General features: G+C 38.5%; 1 protein-coding gene across 2 annotated transcripts; it reads right to left on the bottom strand.

Annotated features, from left to right (window-relative positions):
• Positions 1–6,736: 6,736 nt before the first annotated feature.
• Positions 6,737–21,211, bottom strand: LOC120557413 (macrophage-stimulating protein receptor-like). 2 transcript variants are annotated; one of them, XM_039797712.1, is made up of 21 exons: positions 21,042–21,211; positions 18,997–20,307; positions 17,522–17,698; positions 17,175–17,294; positions 15,558–15,728; positions 15,264–15,430; positions 13,000–13,129; positions 12,729–12,865; positions 12,415–12,591; positions 12,154–12,253; positions 11,697–11,927; positions 11,429–11,575; positions 11,160–11,322; positions 10,930–11,019; positions 10,275–10,481; positions 10,040–10,120; positions 9,754–9,935; positions 9,530–9,639; positions 8,577–8,742; positions 8,353–8,489; positions 7,899–8,130 (listed from the first exon to the last, which is right to left on the bottom strand). In XM_039797712.1, the coding sequence occupies exons 2-21, from the start codon at positions 20,200–20,202 to the stop codon at positions 7,899–7,901; spliced, it is 4,131 nt and encodes a 1,376-aa protein (XP_039653646.1). In that variant the 5' UTR covers positions 20,203–20,307; positions 21,042–21,211. The 2 variants fall into 2 exon arrangements, with proteins under 2 accessions (XP_039653647.1, XP_039653646.1); XM_039797713.1 differs by lacking the exon at positions 21,042–21,211 and having other exon boundaries at positions 6,737–8,130; positions 18,997–20,202.
• Between the last annotated feature and the right edge of the window lie 126 nt (positions 21,212–21,337).

Here is a 21,337-nt window from a genome sequence, read left to right as displayed (position 1 = left end):
CATACTTTTGTGAACTCATTTCAAGCACCAAAACCATGAAGTGTAGGTATGTTTTTACAAAAGATTTGATAAATATTTCCGCTTTTGGGCCAAATGATCTCTTTATATATTGCTCTGGACACAATTTTGGGCATCATTATACAGAAAACTGAGTTTGTTCTGAACATTTTGATGAAACACATGGGGATCAGGGAATATGCAAATACCCCTAAAAGGAGAATTCAAGAGAGAATTCAAGAAGATATCAAAAAATGCCCTAAGACCTCGGAGGGTTAAACAGTTTTTAATGAAAATTTTTAAATATATGTCAATCATTAATTTATCCCAGAAACGGTTCTCACATAAGCATCCTAAATGTTTGGTGTGTGGCGTTGATTCTGCCAAACACTCTCAGTCTTGACATTAGTTTTAATGAAGCAAAATGTTAAACCACTGTAGGGGTTAATGTGAGAGTGTGGAGGTCGAGGGAGAAAGGGGGAGAGAGAAGAGGGAGGAATGAATAACAAAAAAGTATTAGAGAAAGAGAGTGGACAGGAGTGGATCTGAAATAAAGGGGAAGGGATTTAAGTTATTGTACATTTTTGGTCTTATCATTTGATCAATATTGTATACCGTATGTAGTGTATGTCTGGATGCACTACTGTTGTTTTCTCAGCTGCTCGGAAATGAAAACAAATGACTTAGCCTCAAAAAGACCATCATTTACAGTAAATCTAAAATATTTGTAATCATGCACATGCATGTAAAAACTGAACCCCAAGAGAAAACTGAACTCAAGCCCTTACATTCTTTTAACCCTTTTTTAGAGTTCAGAAATCATGAAACTCTTTTGCAGTAATTAAAGTGTCTGCTCTGTAGAATGGTTAAAGGCTCAGTATTTTTGTTCAATGTGCCTGAAGCTACATGATATGACACTGACCGGAAATAACTGAATGTTTTGTCACTCCATTACAGTTACACAACAGGCACTGAAACCCATCACACACTGTTGAGCTGCTTCCAAAGCTGGGCCCTAGCGTGAAACTAAAAACTTTGATGTGTGATTTTTGCAATCTGAAGGAGCAAAACAATTGTTACTGAGGAGGATAATAAATATATAATAAATGAGGAATTACTCAAGCACTTGTTAGAAGCTGCAAAGGCGTGAGATGGTCGATGGGGTACATCTGCACCCGATTTACCTCTTTGTATTTGGTCTTTTAGCACTGAGATGATCAGATTATTATCATTCATTGTTACATTTGTTTATTTTATGCATTTAATTGTCTCTAAAGCAGGATTATTATTATTTATGAATTAGTCTAATTAACTTCATTTCACCAGGATAATTTACTCAACAACAAAAAAAACCAAGAAGACAATTAAAATATATCAAACATATCAAAATCAGTACAGTCTGTTGTTTACAGTTTATTGGTGACCAGATAAACAAGTTAAAAGTCTGTAATCAACCAACTATAAGAAATCTTTGGCTATTTCAGGAGGTTAAAAAAAAAAACTCACTGGGAATCAATGGGAACCTCTGATACCTTAGGTATCAAAGAATGTTTATGTGTTTAACATTTGTAACTGTGGTTAACTTTTCTTTCTTGATCATCCAAAATATTAAATTCACCCTGTTGCATGGCAAGCATGGCTTGTTAAATTGTGTTAAACTTGTGTTTGTTTAAAGTGGGTAAATCATGAATACATTTTGTCACGCCTTGTTTGTAAGTAATTAATTATTAGGCAGCCTTGTGCCAAAGTAAGACGAAAATGCATAGCTATACGTAGACAACGTCCATACTGTAGGTTAAACAGTAGGTCAGCACAAACCACACAATCATACTGCATATAGTCTATGTCAATGATGTTTCATTGACGAGATAGTGCCGCCAGAGGTTCCACCGATGTCTCTCATTTTCGTCCGGATGTCCCTCAGCTTAAGCTTTCTTTGTGTTGGCATTCTAAACTCTGGTTGATTCGGGAAACATTCTCTGAGCTAGAACTGACAATCAAATTATATTTATCTTTTTTTTGAGTAAAATTCTCATCACACACTCGACAGACATTTTTATTCCAGAGCTTGCCTCCCTACGTGCACATGTTCCACCAAAACAAGTTCCTTCCCAAGGCTATTTTGCAAAGGCACCGTTGCTGCATCCGGCACTTAGCGGCGCCCAAGACGATTGTGATTGGTTTAAAGAAATGCCAATAAACCACAGCACGTTTTTCTCCTATCCAGGAATGTTGTGTGGACTAGCCAGACCTTCCTCCACAGTGCTGTGCAAGACTATACTGCATATAAGAAGAGACTTTTAGTCTTATGTGAAGAGTCTTGTAAAAAATGCACTTTTTTTCACTTTTTCATGGATCCACTTGCTCAATTTATTTCTAATAGCACCTATCAAATTCCGCATCCCTGGACACAATCTGTATCCAGGTATGCAGATAATAAACAATTTTATGTTACACTGATATTGAGAGTTCCTTTCCAAATATAATTTCAATAAAAATCGAAAAAGTGAAGCACTGGCTGTTTTTTTTATCTTATGTCTTGGGTGGCTAAACCAAGGAAAACATTAATAAATCTGGATATAAAAATAGCTTGCAATGCAAGAAGAGAGTTATGACAGTAAACAAAACTAGGAAGATTTAAGGAGCTTACTTTTTAATGGTTTCTGATTTGTCAAATGGCAGTGTAGTTGTACAACCTTGATGAGCGACAGTAATGATTGAATGCATGCCGGTGCAGTACTCCTCCTAACTTCAGGTAATAAGCTGCATCTGGTTGTTTAAGGGTATTGTGACTGGCTCTCTTGCAGACAGTGAATACCAAATGTTGCCTAATTAAACTTAACCAACTTCAGTTTCCAGGACTTGATAGCAAGGGGTAGCCATCAGTGTGCCATGTATATGACTTGCCTTGATTTATACTGTCACCCAGAAATACCATGGGCTGAAGCAGTATCCAAAAACAACCTAGTCTGGCATAGGCAATGTCTTCACAGAACTGTGTCACCGTCAGCACTGGAGTATGTATGTAACCGACAAGATTTTTCTACCTTTATTTATTCAGGGAAAGGTTCACTGAGAGGAAGCCTCTCTCTTGCAGGAACACCCTGATCACATTCACACATTCATACCTGGAAGCTGTCCAGTACAACCACAGTCTGATTTGCTGGCCACTGAGCAACTCCACTGGAGGGACAAGCACTGCTCTTTCACTTTCCCCACCCAGATTTCATCGTGTCAGTCTGGGGGATTGAACCAACGACCTCCCGGTCACAAGCTCGCTTCTCTAACCTTTCTAACCACTACCCCATCAGATGAGGAGAAAACATAGCTAGTTTTGCCAACACATTGTGGATCATGTGAACAGAATCATTCATCAGTACAGTTACACCGCAGAACAACCACTATGTAATCCAAATATGATTATGCCTAAAAAATAAAGTCAAGATGATGTAGTCTTTCATAAGTGTTGTCTATTCTGTATGCCATAGAAAAATACCAAATACTTCAAAGTACTTTAAAGTGGTATAACTTCCAAACATGAAATGACTGCAGCCACACACTTGTGCCTCATATAGAGGTATGGAAGCTGAATCTCATTTATCTCCATTGTTTAGGTTCAATAATTACCTACATGAATTAATGAATATGAAAGAAAGATATAACAATGCATTTATATTAATACTACAGACACACACTCTCTATATGTATGATTCCCCATTGAAAAAAATAATGAGTCATGCAGGCTAGCTTGTTAGTTTGACTGTTTCTTGTTTGTGTATCCAAAAATGAGTTTTAGTTTTTGTCTGTGTGGATATAAACACGGTGGGTTACTTAATATTTTATGTATACATAAGGAATGTGCACATGTCTGGAGTACTAAGACATAAACAGTGTACCGTTTTAGTAGTATTATACATCAGTAAGAGATAAACACACATTTGTTAACAGTTTTTCCATGGGAATACACATTTGTATGGTTACATGTGCAGCTGGTACCACATGTGAAAAATGAATAAGCTTCAGTGTTGAAGAAATCTGTTTAATTATGAATGCAAACATATCTCTATAGGTCAGTACATGAAAAAACAGCAATGATGAGAAATAGTATGAAAGTGTCAGTCTATATTCAGTCTAGTCTGAAGACATTTGCATCACCTTTAACTGCAATTGTGTGGTCATCTAAATAACACGGTAGTGTGTATAACATGAATCTTTGCAGCAACAAAGTGTGCAATTTTAAACATCAAAATAACTTGGCATACTAATATCAACATGGATGATGAAAATCTCTTAACAAGTATAGTTAGCTATGTGCCTGGCATGGCCTTGTGGCTCTAAAGCACTTCCATTGCTCTGCAAATTTCTGTTTGCCTTTCAATATAATCCCATCTGTGGAAACATTCACTCAGAGAGCAGAGACGGGAACAAACATAACACTTCTCTCCATCTGTGACCTCCCAGCTCTTCATCCTCCCTCTGAATGCAATGCAACAATAGAGAACAGCAAGGGAGAGAGAGGAAAATTGTCTTGCTATTCAGGTATCTACTAATGGTACGCTAGCTCAAGGATAGCAGATTCAATTCAGAGAACAAAAGTGTGAGAAAGGCTACAAACCTACTTGCACGATATTTTGCACAGAAAGTAGGCTTTTAAGATGGAATAGATTCAGCCCATTTCTCAAGAAAAAAATGATTAATGATTATGATTTTATGAGAATAGAAAATGAAAATACCATGCTGTAGGTTTGATGTTCACTACAGACAAAAGCAACAAACCTTATGTTAGCATTTCATAGTAATTATTGTCATTTTAAAGATGTTTTATATTAGCATATCCATTAGAACTTTTTCTTTATTACTGAGAAAAGTGGAAAACATTGAATTTTAACAAAAATACAAATAGAGAAATCAGACAGTACAACACTGTGTACTGTGACTAATCAAATCTGCATTTTTTGTTGCATCCTCACATTTTTTTTTCTTGTGTTCCTGTGCAGACTTTTTCTTACCAACATCTTGTAAAAATTTAGAGACCTCCAGCAATGTTGAAAAATGACTATTGACTTAGAATACATATAGTTCAAAACACCTGCTAGGAAAAACTCAACAACAGTGAATCAGTTTTTTTTTTTTTTCTTACTTCTCATACCATTTTATTCCAAGTGGTGCAGTGCAGAACATCTGATGCCTGGTACTACCACATACATTTTAAACTTACATTAGGTTCAACATGCACATCCAGGAGGCTTAAACTCACTCTGCAATCTTTAGCTAATCCAAATTGGCAACAGTCATGTTTGGCACTTTAAAAGCAGTGTATTGGCTCCTTATTCATCACCGCAGTTATAAATGACATCTATGCACAGCCTTTGATTTTTAACCCCACTACACTTTTCTAGTCCCTACACCAATGCTTTTTAGTTAAGATTTCAATTTGGGCTTCTCCACTAAGAGTGCTAATTGGCTGTCCTAATCACACTCTTCTTGTGTTCTTCCGTTTAGTCTGTGGAGTATAGCTAGCCACAGTTTCCTTCCCCTTGTCCACATGGATCACACGACAGCTGCTGTATGATATTTGCAGTTTCGCAGATATTAACCGAACCCTGCTTCAAAAACAGGGCAGTGTGAAATAAAAGTGTAAAATATTTATAAATATATACACTTGAAGACAACAAAAGGAATTTTAGACCAGACACGTTAGGGATCTGCTTTCAGCTTGTTTCAGTGCAGCTATGCCCCCTCACTGCGTTTGGATGGAGTAGTGTGTGTGTGTGTTTGCCAGCTGGGAGCATAATACTATTGCTTCTGAATTTTGAAGAATAGTCAGTTTGCACTTTCGGAGATAATTGTGTGTCTGTTGTGGCTTCTTTTTCTTCTTTTCTAAAGTCCAAGAAAATAACCATGGTGATGTCATCTGGGTGTATTTAGGCTAATGCTCAATTTATATCAAATTAGAGTTACTGTATGTACCACTTTCAGCCTTTAAATAATGGCCATGTCAACATTAAAAATACAAATATTGTTTTATTGTTTTGATGCACCTGTGCTATTTTACAAAATCTGTCCTTTCCCCACTGTGGGTTAATGTGCAGCTCATACTGTTTATATATTGACTAACCCTTTCTTTCCCACTCCTCACCTCCTCTTCATCATGTGCAGTCTACAAATACTAAAATATCTGAATCAAGTCAGTGGTAGCCAGATTTCTTTGGAGCCCTGGTGGTATTAAATACTGTAACTGACCAATAACCATTTAAACACATTACATCCTGTGGTTGCTTCTGCATTTCTTAAATAAAAGCAAATATTTAATGCAATTGTTGTTTACAGCAAAAACATATCCATCATTGTGGCTTTCGGTTTGGTCTCTAGCTGCATACATCTCCTCATTTTTAAATCCAGGACCTCTACCTTAACACAACCAGTCATTATTACTGCCACCTTTTAAGTACCTGAAGGCAAGGGATAAAAAAACATTTTTTAGATACATAAATTATTCATAGAGAGTATTACAAATGCTAGATACACAGATTAGGTAGGGAGAAGCATGCAGGTTTCATTCTGGTTGAGATAACATAATTCAGTCCTCTAACAGTGTTTTTCCTCTCATCCGCCTGGCAGAGAAAAAGCCTCAGACCTGTGTCATTGGCTTTTATGATACGCTTCTCTCGTTGTAGTGATCTGCATTTTTAATAACAGTTACAAATTAAATTTTAGGTGAGTTTATTTTAGGCAGAAATGTTTTGTTTGCTAATCAGGAATTTTGTTTATTGGTATTAATTCAGCATAAGGCTAGGAAAAACAAGTCTAGGGAAACATTTATTTTGTTAACACGCTTTACAGACAAGTATGCACAATCAACAATTTGTCTGTACAAAAACATAGTTTACAGTGCAACCTAGAGCTAAGAAACATTAGCTCTATCTTGGTAGGAAGGAGAGAAAATGCAGCAATGACAAAAATCAAGTATACTAGAACCAAATCTATTACCCTTGGTAGAAATCTTGTTGGTCAACATAAACTAGGTTATTGGTTAACCATACTGCATTGTCAGTGTAAAAACAGAAAAATCAGTGCCTAACTTTTATAATCCCTTGGATAGTGTAATTTGCTGGAAAGAATGGTATGCTATGTTGATTGAGTTGAAAGATAGATTTTTTTTCTAGATGAATATAGTTGTACTGTTTGTGTAGCATCTTTATTTTTAGCTGCTGTAGTGCAGCAGACATCACTGCAGCAGCAATTGATGCTTAAGGAGGAGGCATCGGTTGCCCTCTAGTGATGATAAAAGGGACTGGATGTGTTTAGCCTAAATAGATATTTGAACAGCATGGACAGCGTAATGTATAATTCATAGGTGCAGAGCTTTTGGCAGAGTGTCAATGGCTCTTAATCTAAGAAGACTGAGTTATTCTGCATCCAGTATGATGATTTCACATGTACATGTCCCATTGTATTTAGTCTTTCTATAGCAGGAACATTGTGTAAAAAAAGAGAGACATATTTCTATAACAGCACATATTCTCATGTAGACATATATATATCCTATTCTACAAGTCTGAGAACAAAAGCACATTTTACATTCATTTTGTCACACTTGTGCTTCAGATGTGTAAAATAAAATGGAAGTCAATCTACATGCTGTCTCTATTTTGTTACAAAAAAAATGTAACAAGGATGGGGTACTTGCAGCATGATTTTGTCTCAGCTCCAATAAGACTTTATACAGTGTCTTTTAAATCAGTAGCCAAACCTTCCATGTACTAATGGTTTGTAGACATGATCAACAATTTATGTGATGCATGAATGGTTCCAGGCTAACTTGTGCCTTTTCTTGTATGCTGTCCAACTTTAATCCAGATCCTGCGCTCCTATCAGAGAGTCTTAAGGACTTTGCACCCTCAGCTGGTGGCATGACTGTCTGTGTCAAAGTCTGAGCTCTCAGCCTCATCTGCAGATCCAGTCTGGGATGGGTATGGCCGTGGCTGATCTAAGTTGACATAGTTAACCTTCAGATTGATGTAGTGCTCTCCTTCCAGACAGGACAGGATGTTTTGTACATCTGTAACCAAGCTATTGAAGCTAGGTCTGAACTCAGGCTCCGGGTCCCAACATGTCAGCATGATAGAATAGCTGTGGAATAAATCAATGACTAAATTAGTAAGTACGTGAGTAGATATGTATATAAACAGGTAAGTGAACTATTGAATGTGAGCTTAGAAATACTATATATTAAACTGACATAAAACCGATTTATATTCACAGATAACTAAGTCTCCTGAAGAAACTCAAATGATTAGATACTGCAGCAGTCATGATATTTATTATTTATAGGGTTGCAGGTATGATTCTTACAGAGTATCAGGGCAAAACTGTGGCTGGGCAAGCCGGCGTCCCTTCAACAAGTAGTGTGTGATGTCATAGGGGTCCACATTTGGATATGGGTTAGCACCTCTGGTCAACAGCTCCCACATTAAGATGCCATATGACCACTGGGAAACAGATGAGCAATATATTGTAGATACATACATGATGGTTGTAACAAGCACACTTTAGAGGACTGGATAAAGCATACTCACCACATCAGACTTAGTAGTGAACTTTTGTGTTTGCAGGCTTTCGAGGGCCATCCACTTCACTGGCAGCTTTACCCGTTTGTGATCTTGAATGCTGTAGTATTCCTTGTCATAGATGTCCCTTGCCATGCCAAAGTCAGCCACCTTTACTGTATAGGTTTCATCCAGCCTGAAAACAGAATGCATTTTAAGAAAACATTATCTTATGGACAGTTCCTGTTAAGATTACACAGGTGTGCTCAAGAGGAGCCAGGTGAACTTTAATTTACACCAATTTGAAAAATCAGAGTTGATGAGCAGTGATGGTCCCATTAGCTGGGATGTAGAAATAGTGTAATAAAAGTGAGAGTGGTATCAGTCGTATTATGTAATTCTATCCAAGAAAGCAAAATTATGTTTTGCCCAAAATCTTGCACTATTCCTTTAATATGTATGTGCAAATAAACAGTTCACAAAAAACAGAAATACTATACCTCCAGTGTCTCAAATATGTATCATCCCAAGAGGCCTTCAGACAGCCAGGGTAGTCTATCTTGCTTTGACAGATTTTTTAAAAGATTTTATGAATATCCTATCATACTTTTCATTTGGTGTGATCACTGGAGCAAGCTTTTCTTTCTTTATTCATGTAAATGGAAAATACTTGAAAAAGAAAAGTTTAATTATGTTGTCTGAAAAATACAAGATGCAATAGTAATCAAGGTATATTTACTGTCCTTTTTTAGGGTTTTCCTAACTTTGTGAAGTTATTTTTAAAGATTTATAAATGTATCCTGTAGTTAACCATATAAAAAGACCACAATGTAGCATGTGTTGCTTACATTAAACCAATAAAGATGTTCCGTAACTTAATTACACCTTTATAATATATCACCTAGATGATGCGTAAACTCGTGTGACAATGTATCTCCACTGACATGTCACGGGCCAGTAATCAGTGTAGGATTCACACTCACATGCAGTTACGTGCAGCCAGGTCTCTGTGGACAAATTTTTTCTGGGCTAAATACTCCATCCCCTTGGCAACCTGAAGCCCAAAGCCTATCAGGTCTTTAACTGTTGGGTTCTGTGGAGGACAAATAATTATCAAACAGAGCTGACCCACCAAAACGCCCATTGTATGAGCTATTAAAAATATTCATGACTCTACTGGTCCGGAACCTTTCATTGCGTAATTTACCCTTTTCTCAGAGCGGATGAAATGACGCACATCTCCATGCTTCATATACGGTAGAACCACCAGAGGGAGCCCTTCTTTAGGCAGCATGATGCCCAGCAGTGACAGTATGTTGGGGTGGTGGAAACCTTTCATGATGATGCCTTCTCTGAGGAACTGATCCACCTCCCCCAAATCTGTGATCCCTGTTAATACAAAACGTACTGTCATACAAACTCTTCCAACAGCCATGAGCTCATATAGGCTAACACTGATTTAATTTATTATTTAAAAAAAGGTATTCACATACTGTTTAATGATTTAACAGCACAGTGGGTCTCTTGCTTGTTGGAGTCTATCAGATATCCATGATAAACTGTCCCAAAGTGGCCTGCATAAGAAGACAATTAGGTATTATGAATAATTTGTGCTAAATCTATGTTCTGTTCTGCATAGATCGATGACAATAAATTCTCTCTTATCTTATCTTACAATATTCAAAGACAAGAACAAAACAAACAAACATTATAAGACAGGGGGCTGACCTTTGCCGATAATCTGGCTATCCTCAATTCGGAGCATTTCAGCAGGGATCAGGACATCTTTGACCTCTTCAAGAAGATCAGAACTTAGACTGACCATTGAGATACTGTCTTGTAGCATTAGAGGAATGGACAGATCATGGTTGGCAGCATACAATAAACCTTGGAAAGCCATTCCTCCGGACCCTGATGTTTGACTGGCCAGATCCACTGTAGCACACAAGGAACCACACCATGAAGTTGTTGTACTTAAAAGGCCATTGCATCTTTTGTTACCACCCTTACCAAACATACCTTACAGTGTGTGATACAATCTTCACTAACAGATAAATATAAAATGTTAAGGTGGAGACCACCGGATGAAACCAATTATTCTAGTTTGATTGAAATAATTACAATCTATGAATATGTTACCCTTATTCATATTCATATTCATATTGGTCAGATAGTTCTTAATCCTGTTACCCTCGACTTTGGTGACAGACGTTTAGAAATCAAACCAATTTGTTTCATTATATTTTATTTATTATTATATTTAAAAAGGTTGTATTTCCTAGGGCTGCTGATGATTAAAAAAAAGTAAGGGAATAAATAGGTAGAAGAATTGATGAACAGTAAATATGGATTATGAATGAATGAATGAACTTGGATGTCTCACCTCGTCTGTAGTCACCTGTTGGGACAAAATCAGGACTGCTGCCCATGCGGTTCCATGAAAGCACTGTTGACTGACGATTCTCTACATTTACTGAAAGGATACATATGATAAATGGAAATCACTGAACAATAAACTATGAAAATATACATTACTACATAGTAGTATAGTGCAACTCCTGTTTACCAATTATTATCACGGTTGGAAGTGTTCTAGATTCAAGATTTCCTCACCTCTCTTTTTCTTCCTTAAATGGATCATCACAAGTAATGCAAGGCCAGCACCTACTACCAGTGCAGCAATGATGCCCAGGACAATGCCCACAATCACAGTGTTGTTGTTGTTGTCATTGTTGACTACAGTACCCACAACATGAACTTCCCCATTCACAAACACCTACAGTAGTGGAAGAGATGATGGCTCTCGTTAAAATACATTTAATTTAGTATACATTTCTATAAATTATTCACATTAAAGTTGATGATTTAAAAGACTCTCTCACCTCGACAGGCAATCCCTCCCTGGGAATAAGCAGGCCTTTAGGAATCCTGCAGGTCAGCTCGTTTGACAGAACCCGGGCGTTGCAGTTCACACCCCCAATGGTCATTGTGATATTCATACATGTGCTTACTGTGTTTAGTTTGCTATGCTGTCAAATGTTTTGGAAAAAATACAAAAATGCACATATATTAATACTTTTAATACAACCAAATGTGTTACATAAATAGAGGTGGGGAAAAAACTTTCTAGTGTAAGATGTGTAAACCTACATGCAGTGCAACTTCTGTCTCTCCTGGTTTTAGAAGTAATACATTGTCCTCATTTTCAAAGGGAATGATTTTAATATTATGATGGTAGTCAAAGCGTCTCTTCCAGAGGTTACTTTTCCCATCCATGTGAATAAAAATCTCTCCTGTGTCAGACTTTTCTTCTGGCATTTCCTCTGGAAAATCAGGGGCCCAGCACTCCATATATGTGGCATTTGTTGTGCCGCTGCAGACCTTAAATAAGCACATGATGTATTGTTTGAAATCACAATTACTGTAACAGTTTGGCATAATACAAAAGCAATATTCAGCTTAAGGAGTATGACGGACTGGCCTTCCATTGCCAAAATTCACAGTTTAATGACCTGGTTTGAATTGAACTGAAATGAAAGTAGTTTAATTGAATAATGTACTGTGTCTGTAAAGACTTACAAAGGGTAAAATCAAAGTGTTAACTTACCCGTTCAAGAGATTGCAGGTTGGGATTTTTGGAAGTGTACTGAACCACAGTTTTGTGGGCAGAGTCCAGATTCCGACCTTCTATCACAAGCTTGGAGCCACTGTAAGACAGTATAAATGAGTAAGTTATTAATAGCATTGATGTGTTTTATGGGCAAACACTGTTTGTCTTATTATGATTAGGAAATGACATGTTTAGAGTGATATAATTTAATTTGGATTCCATTAATAAGACCAGTAGAGACTGGGATCAGTGTCCTACCTTTGGAAACTGCAATGGGGATGTACAGAGGTTATAACGGGGTCTTTCTTGTAGAAGAACATCTTAGGGGTCATCACTTGAAAGTTGTCAATGACGATTTTCACAGATACATTCCCAACACCTGCTGCAGCTGCTGTTTGGCAGACAATTGAAGAAGTCCCAATTCCTTCAGTAACACTGAAAAAAAGAGAGATAACAGTCACCAAATGCGTATAATACTTAACACCCTTCATTTGAAAGGGATATCTGAACACAGTGGAATTAATGTTGTTCACCATGTGTTAGCAAAATAAGTAGTCTTCGGTGTTGCTCACCTTTGATTGATGCACTTTTTGTTAGCAAAGAAGACATCTCTCTGTATCCCAGAATTAAGGTATCTGCCTGTCAGTGTAACCGTTGTTCCTCCAAACACAGGTCCATAGTCAGGCTTGATTTCCATTATGCTTGGCTCCTGGTTATACAGAGGTGAAATATTTCATATGCACTTAACAGTATTACACAAATTGTCATACATAGCATTTATGCAAATAAAGACCATATACAGAACTCAATTTAAAACAGTTTCAATTGGATAAAAGTTCTCACCACAAAAGAGAAGCCAGGCATCTGAGCTGTGCCTTCAATTGAGTAGTGGCCCTTCACTTCCCCCTCGTGCACTTCCAGAGTGATGTTGAGGTCCGGGTTTGGTGTGAATTCCTGAATCTTGCATACCAGGCTGTAAGAACACAAGGAATTATGCGTCTATGAATTCTGTAGATGAAAATTGGCAGACAGAAATGACCAGCAGCAAATATAGAAATGAGACAAAAACATTTCCACACTATTAACAAAATGTTTAAATAATTTTGTTTTGGAAAAAACACTTTATGTTAAGATTAGCCAGAGTCCACCACACACTCAAAAAAACATTCCAAATCTAATAACCAAATAATAAGTGACAGGTCCGGGACTCAGGAGGAGAGGTTTATAAGAACTGTGTTCTTATAAAAATCCTCCTTAGGACCTTTGGGAGACAAAATAGATCCACGTCTCTTGTTTTGGATCCATTTTTATAATTTAAACTAATAAACATCACTCTTCCCCAGTTAACTTGTTGGCTTGTGGCTACCAGTGCCCAGTTGGGGTGGGAATCTCTTGGCACCTCACGATTCGATTTGATTCTGATTCGGAGGCCAACGATTCGATTCTAAACCGATTATTGTAACAATTTTTGTATGTACATTTCCATGTGTGATTTTTAAAAATATACATATAAATCAGAGTTTGCTACTCAGAGTTTGCTAATCACTTCCTAGACAAAGCAGCTAGACAAAGCTTAGATGTTGACATATATTTGTCACATACAAGTTTTAATGAAATGTTTTGTTTTTGAGTTTTTTTTTTTTATTATTTTGTACTCATTCCATGCTTAAAGTGATGGTTCGGAGTAATTTCACCTTAGGGTCCTTTGCACCATGATCTCGAGCCAAACACCCCCCCAAAAGCTTTTTTCACCTGGGTCGAACATTGGGAGCGTTAGCGTAGCGTAGCGTTATCAGCTGAATAGCTTAGCGCAGAGGCTAATGGATCTGAAGTGTCTCTTAACATTACCCCACTAATAATGCCCGAAATGATACCAAACGTCTACAGTAGTACAAATAGGTTATGCACTCATAAAACGATGGATTGTAAAATTTGTAAGTACACCAGAAGTTTATGTAAATAACACTTGCCTGCTGGCTTCTGCTCTCTGCTGCTGCTGCTGCTGCTGTTACTACCGGGCAGTAAGAGTGCTTAGGGACATCTACAAATTACAACACCGAAAAGAGATGCAACAAAAATATTTATTAATTTAATGATTAAATAAGGTAATGTCTCCAAACTTACCTCAATTATTACTTGTCTCCTGCTAGTTATACTACAGCACTTACTTTAAAAAATAAGTTAAATTAAAAAATATTTTTGTTGCATCTCTTTTCGGTGTTGTAATTTGTAGACGTCCCTAAGCACTCATCTTACAGCAGCAACAACAACAGCAGAGAGCAGACGCCAGCAGGCAAGTGTTATTTACATACACTTCTGGTGTACTTACAAACTTTACAATCCATCGTTTTATGAGTGCATAACCTATATATACTAGTGTAGACCTTTGGTATCATTTCGGGCATTATTAGTGGGGTAATGTTAAGAGACACTTCGGATCCATTAGCCTCTGCGCTAAGCTATTCAGCGGCTAACGCTACTCTACGCTAACTCTCCCAATGTTAGACCCAGGTGAAAAAAGCTTCTGGGGGGTGTTTGGCTCGAGGTCATGGTGCAAAGGACCCTAGGGTGAAATTACTCCGAACCATCACTTTAAGCCTTAAACATGATTGTGAAAGTCCCCTTCTCTCCCAGTAATCTTCCATGTCAGATGCTCAGTCATGTTTAAAGGTGGATAATTGGCTTCTTAGAACATGAAACATGAGGTGGTCAGATGTAATGTGATATAGCAGATGAACAGCCTATATGTGTTTTGCCTAATTATTTTATGTATGTCTTATTAGATCATGTGTATATATAAACAATTAAATTTTCTTTTCTTCCTTTTGGCCATTTTTGTGTGTTTTTTTCTGCACTCTTGCCTAAACTCTAAGCTGTTGTCCATTATCCCATCCTCTTTCAGTCACTCTGTTTTCTGATTTGTACTTGTCTGGAGACAGTAACTTTTAAATAAAAATCAACACATTTATAAAAAAATAAATTAAAAAAACTTATCAGAATCGAGCACTGAATCATTCTAGAGAGAATCGCGATGCATCTAAGAATCAATTATTTTTCCCACCCCTAGTGCCCAGTACTTCTGCATTGTGTGCATTTGTGCTACTTACACTTCACAACTGCTCTTTTCAGGCAAGACAGTACACAAGGTCCCAGAGCCCACTGTGATGATGTGGGTTTTACCGCTGATGATGGCGGGTGGCAGAGGAGACTGAAACTCCCAGCCACAAAGTGTCACCTCTGTCTCAGCACCAGCAGGTGCCATTTTAGGGAAGAACTGCAGAGATAAGGAGGTTATCATCCAGAGCAATCAGCGTCTCAGTACAATCAGTGGGACCATTTATGACTTATTGTGTTTAAACGTCATGCAGTGGTTAATCAGTTACACCTAGCAGAAGATCTACCTCTGATATGACAGGTGTGCATGAGTCTTTGTTCCACTTTGAGTCACACTCATGCTGCCACAAGCACGTTCCTGAACACCAGCCGCAGTTCATGAAGCGTGGAGCCATCAAACACTTGGAGCATGTCATAAAATGGGCACACCCTGGTCCTGCAGAGGGCACCCTGAACATCTTGTTCATAGAGAGAGGAAGCCAGGGTGGGGTAAGCCAGATGTAACAGAGAAAAACAGTCAAAAGGTATACAGCTCACATCATAAAAAAATCTCACCCTCTCCTACAGGTCAACCCACTGTTCCTCAGAGAGGCATATTGGATTTATACTAGGGCTGCAACAACGAATCGATAAAATCGATAAAATTCGATTACTAAAAAAGTTGGCAACGAATTTCATTATCGATTCGTTGTGTCGCGCAACTATTACGCCACTCAGTCGCGGAGATACACATTTTTTGAGTTGAGCGCAGAGAGGAGCAGCGCGGAGCGAAAGAAAAGAAAAAAAGAGCAGAGCGGGGGTAGAGGAAATACGGAGAGAGACCGGAGAGACCCGTAACGTTGTTCTGAAACACACGGCGGAGGCAGAGAAATCAGTACGACCTAAGTCATCCAAGGTGTGGGAGCATTTCACACTAAATAAATCAAAAACGTGTTAATTGCAAGATAAGAAAAAGCGACACGGCATGGCACGGGCGCACCACGGTGATGAGTCAGCACCTAAAACGTAAACATGTTGGAGTCCTTGATGAGGAGGAAGGGAGTTTAACAGTAGGGTAAAGTCACTACACTATCCTACTTCTGTTCCGTTCTGAAGTGAGGAACGCAACGTCCCTCCAGTAGCTCTTCTAATGCTGCCGTTTACTCGTTATCCAGCTGACTAGCATGACAAGCTAGTCAATAACAGTAGTAAAGCAGGGGTGGTATAGTTTTTGGCCCATTCATTTTCAATCTGTCATGTATATATTATGTGCTTTGTCCCATATCAGTTATTGTTGACAAATATATTAGTGTGTGGTGTATAAATGAACGTAACTTGCATTTACTACAATGATGGTAATAATTTAATGTGTGTGTGTGTGTGTGTCTCTGTGTGTCTGTCTGTCTCTGTGTCTTGTCTGTATCTGCTATTTGGGTTACTTACCTTTACACAACTATTAACTAAAACAACAACTATGTATGTATTGAGTTGATGTAAATTAATGCTTTTTTGTTTTTTTTATCCGATTCATCGATTAATCGAAAAAATAATCTACAGATTAATCGATTATTAAAATAATCGTTAGTTGCAGCCCTAATTTATACTATGTACTTTTTGTACTTTATCTTAGTAACTTTAAGATGTTCTTTTGTACCTGATGTGATTATAGTGCATGGGGTGTACCACCATTGGATCCATTATCCAATAGATTTGAAATCCTGTTCAACCAATTATTCAATGACAATTGTACACCTATTCTAGGTTGACCATGTACTGATTGTGTTTGCCTTATGTCTTGTCCTTTGACTATGATGAAGACACAGTAATGTTGAACGAGTTGATCTGTTGCACTCTTATCTACTCTTCTCCCAGTTTCTTTTTCCCCCACTAAAAGAAAAGCAGTACCTGCAGTAAACAAATTGTACCTTATTTCCCACTGTGAAGAGAAGTAAATCGTTTGAGTACACCTCTGCTGTCCTGGACACTTTGCTTTCTCCAAGAGAATAGTTGGCAAAAACAATAGGCTTGTACAAAGTAAGAATCACCTACACCACACAAAAACAGAGAGATAATGTCACAAGGATGAATATACACCTGTGTCTGGCTGACAGACAGTAAATATTCAAATGTTTAGTTAGACATTTGAAATAATGTTAATAGTGAGTACTGAACAAGATACTTCTATATTTGGTATAAAACATTAAAACTGCAGAGGCACACCGACTGGCACACCACATAATGACTACTATTTTATCCTCAGGCATATTGCTACCTGCAGTATCCGGCCATCTGAGGTACCAAAGTGGCCCAGCGTGTGATTCCCAATAGTGGTGACCAGGACAGCGGTGAAAAGGACGTCTCTCATCTGTCTGTTGAAGAGGTCTAGTCTGTAGTACGGCTTTGACACCAGAGTGGGTTTGGCACTGCATGTGTCATTGTCTTCAGAGCTCTGTGCAAGCAGGACAAACAAATACAGAACAAGGGTGTTCGTTTTTAGTCAGCCAGTCCATTCATAAATCTATCTACCTCTGTCAGCATCAGTCTCCCTCTGACCACATAGAAACATGCATATGCTTGTGCTTGAGAGGAAGAGAGATAGAAAGAGAGACCATCTTAATTCATCCTTTAAAGAAGGAAGTGCTCCTAGCCTCCCAGTCATAACAGCTGTCAGACTAACAAATTCATAAAACAGCAGTAAATCCAGCTCTATATGTTGACTTGATGACTGTTTCTCTTATCTACTGTACTGAAACTGGACTATCCGTACTTTCCCAACATCTTTTCAGTCACTTGTATTTCAGCATCTGGAGCTTGGATACATACAGTATTTACATTTGTATTATATTGTACATACCAGTTTTAAGACACATTTATAAGTGTTTAGACCATCATTTATTGACTGAGTAAAAGAGATATTCTTTCCTCCATACCCCTCACTTCTTCAATAATATACCTATTTCCTAATAACTTTTGAGTAAAAACCAGGAACAGTCTAACACCGTCCCTCCCCTTGAAATTCCACCTTTTTATCAGCAGGATTTATTACTTGTGTTTGCTGGCAAACATTCCTGTAGGTGTACACATGGCTGTGAGAGCTCAAAGGACACAGGTTGAACTCGACAAAAGGGAAAAGACCACACCTTTATTATTTTGTTGAGCACCGCAGCCAAATGCTCTATTCAATAAAGGTTGGGGAATAAATCTCGCCTGTTATTTTAAAAGTTCCCATTTTAACCCACCAAGTCGACTTAACCTTCCGATACTTTTCTACTCTGGTAGCTTATCAATTAAGGAAAATTGCAGCAACTGGATAAATTCAACTTAGTGTAGCCTTATCATTTAGCCTTTTATCTTAATGAAACAGTTTTCATATCAAATCTCTGTACTGTAAACACAGAGTGAAACTTAACAGAGTAGAGAAACGGTGTGGCAATGTGCTGGTCACATTACTGACTCATCCACCCCTCCCAGTTCATCTGGCCCTGCTCTTTAACACACCTTCATAAGAGTTGCCACAGCCATACACTATTCCAGTAGTCAAGATTTACTTTAAACTATCCCTCATTGCTCAAGACAATATAAAACTGTAAGCTTAATGATAAACTATACTGTTTCATTCACAGGTGACTTTATTACACAGTGTTTGTCTGAATATGTCACTTCCTGTCTGGGCGTGTGGGGACCTTTGCACTGTTTCTCTGCTCTGATGACAGTCAGGCATAAAAAATAAAAAAAAGAATTACTCACTTCATGTGGGCAGCCCTCACATGGCTGGAAGTGACAGAGACCTCTGGACAGCTGCTCTGGACCTGACTTGCAGCAGGCCTCCACACCTTTATCAATCGCATCGTTTACTTTACTCAAAGGGAAGGCACACAGGGCAGAGTGTTTTTTGGGTTCACCACGCTCATTCACCTCTGCAAACACCCCATACAGAATGTCTTCTGTCTCTGTCACCCTCAGCTCATCTGCTAAGTCCTTCCCCGCTCGCCCAAAGTATGCCGCCTGTAGCCCGTTATACACAATGTCCCTGAAATTCTCTCTCCGTCTCCTTCTGCGCTTTGGTTCGTACCTGCACTCCAGGACCACCTCTCTGTACATCCACACCTCTGGGATTAATATCGGCTGTCGTCCCAGACGAGTCTGAAAACCGGAATTGTTCTTGAATGGATTTTCTCTCTGCAGGGACAGGAAGTAGACATAATCTGTGGTGGAGAAGCTGTAGATGTAATCAATCGTGTAAGAGTCCCGTAGACTGGGGAGCACCGTCAGGCCCTCCATGACCATATGAAAGCCATCTTCAGTTGAAAGTGGCCTCATGACTGATATTGACCTCCTTGGATACCTCTGTGCCACTTCGTCATTGACAGAGGCCGCCACAAAGAAGAGCGTTGTGGCTCCCTCTTCAACAATGGTGACTTTAGTGCCAAGTGGGCTAGCCAGACAGTCTGGACAGTTGGTTAGAGAGTTTTGCCCTTTTTTGTATAAACACTTAGGGATAGGCTGTGGAGTTCCAACTTCAATGTAGTGACAGATCCCATGCTGAGTACTCCCACAAATGTACAAGGAGGGATATGGAAATGCAGAAAAATCCAAAAGCAGAACCTCATTATCTGTTTCCACTGGATCCCCGGGATCTATTTCTATGTCACAAACCCGACAGGTTTCACAGTCAGGACTGCCTACAGGTCCAGTTTTCACTTCCCATATTTTTTCCATAGTATCGTTGACTGCTTCTATTACATTCTGGCATGCGATATACACCTCTTGCTGATTCTCCTCCCGGTTCACAGCTATGTTCTGTATAGGTTTGGCTGTTTGGAAGTGGGGGAGGGAGTAATTTACAGTGAAATCCACTAGCCTGCGTGGAGTAGAAACACATGTGTGCTGTCCTGAGGCAGTTTGGGTTTGTATCCATATGCATACTGTCAGCAAGGCAGTCCAAGTGACCATCTCCACGTCACAGTCCACCGTGATTGAGTGCTACCTATGAGATACTTTCCTCCAAGAATAAGACACCTTCCTCAAAGAGAACATTCTGGAGAACCTGAAGGAGCTCTGTGAGGGAAAACACAGAAGGAATGTTGAAATTTAACAGTGAGCGGTAACATTTGATTCTCAACAGAGATCTGCTGCTTTTGAAGTGGAGTGGATAATGTCAACATTTTAGCTTGTTTAAATTGAGAAATGCAGCATGAGGAACTGAGGAAAGAGGTAAAAGTATCAGCTGCTGTTTTGTCTTTGAACCAAACAATTAAGCAGTTTTTTGTCAGATAATTTAGACTTGATATGCAGAGATATGTCATAGCGGTGAAACTTATTGAGATAAAAAGCCAGTGGAAAAATAAGTTGGTAGAGTCAAGCTAAAGTCTACCGTGGGCAAGACATGACTTGCTGGAACATGTGGAGCAACTATGAAAATGGCCAGGCATCCATTCACAGAATAACACAGAGTAATAACTAATATGGTCAAAAAGTTTAAAATACCTAAATTAATGCAGGCCTATTCATAGAATGCAAATCATTCAGTAGGCTAGTAATCCTGTACCACAATTCTAATACACCATTATGCAACTAACATTCACCAAGCATTAAAGTCAGCATGACTATAATATGGATCATTTGTATTGTAGCTGCTAAAATTAGGCCAACATCTCCTGTGCAGGTAGGCGATCAATTGTGAATTATGATATAGTTTTCAGTCATTCATTAACGTGGACCAACAGCTAGTTTAGATATCCTCCATACAAATACAGGTCTGTATACATATACAAAAAAAAAAATCATCTTACCTCGCTTTGAAAAGTTGGATGTGGCTGTGATTTCTCCAACAATCTCTAAATGTGAATTCTTTACGAGATAGATGTCTTGTGTTGGTGAAGCTCCACTCGCTAACCTGCAGCAGCGCACTCACCTGACCGCACCGGAGTCCCACTGGCACAGAGTTTATACTTATACCGGGGTACAGCAAGGCTTTGAGATAAACTATTAGTCTATACATGAAAACAGGATCTTACACTCATCTCCAAAATAAAAGCGCGCCAGGACGAAGCCCTCATGGTGGGAGTGATGATTAATGATTCGTTTA

This window comes from Perca fluviatilis, chromosome 4 (assembly GCF_010015445.1).
Source record: "Perca fluviatilis chromosome 4, GENO_Pfluv_1.0, whole genome shotgun sequence".
Lineage (NCBI taxonomy): Eukaryota > Metazoa > Chordata > Actinopteri > Perciformes > Percidae > Perca > Perca fluviatilis.
The sequence above is the reverse complement of the archived record's forward strand: the minus strand, read 5'-3'. Positions and strand labels throughout refer to the sequence as shown.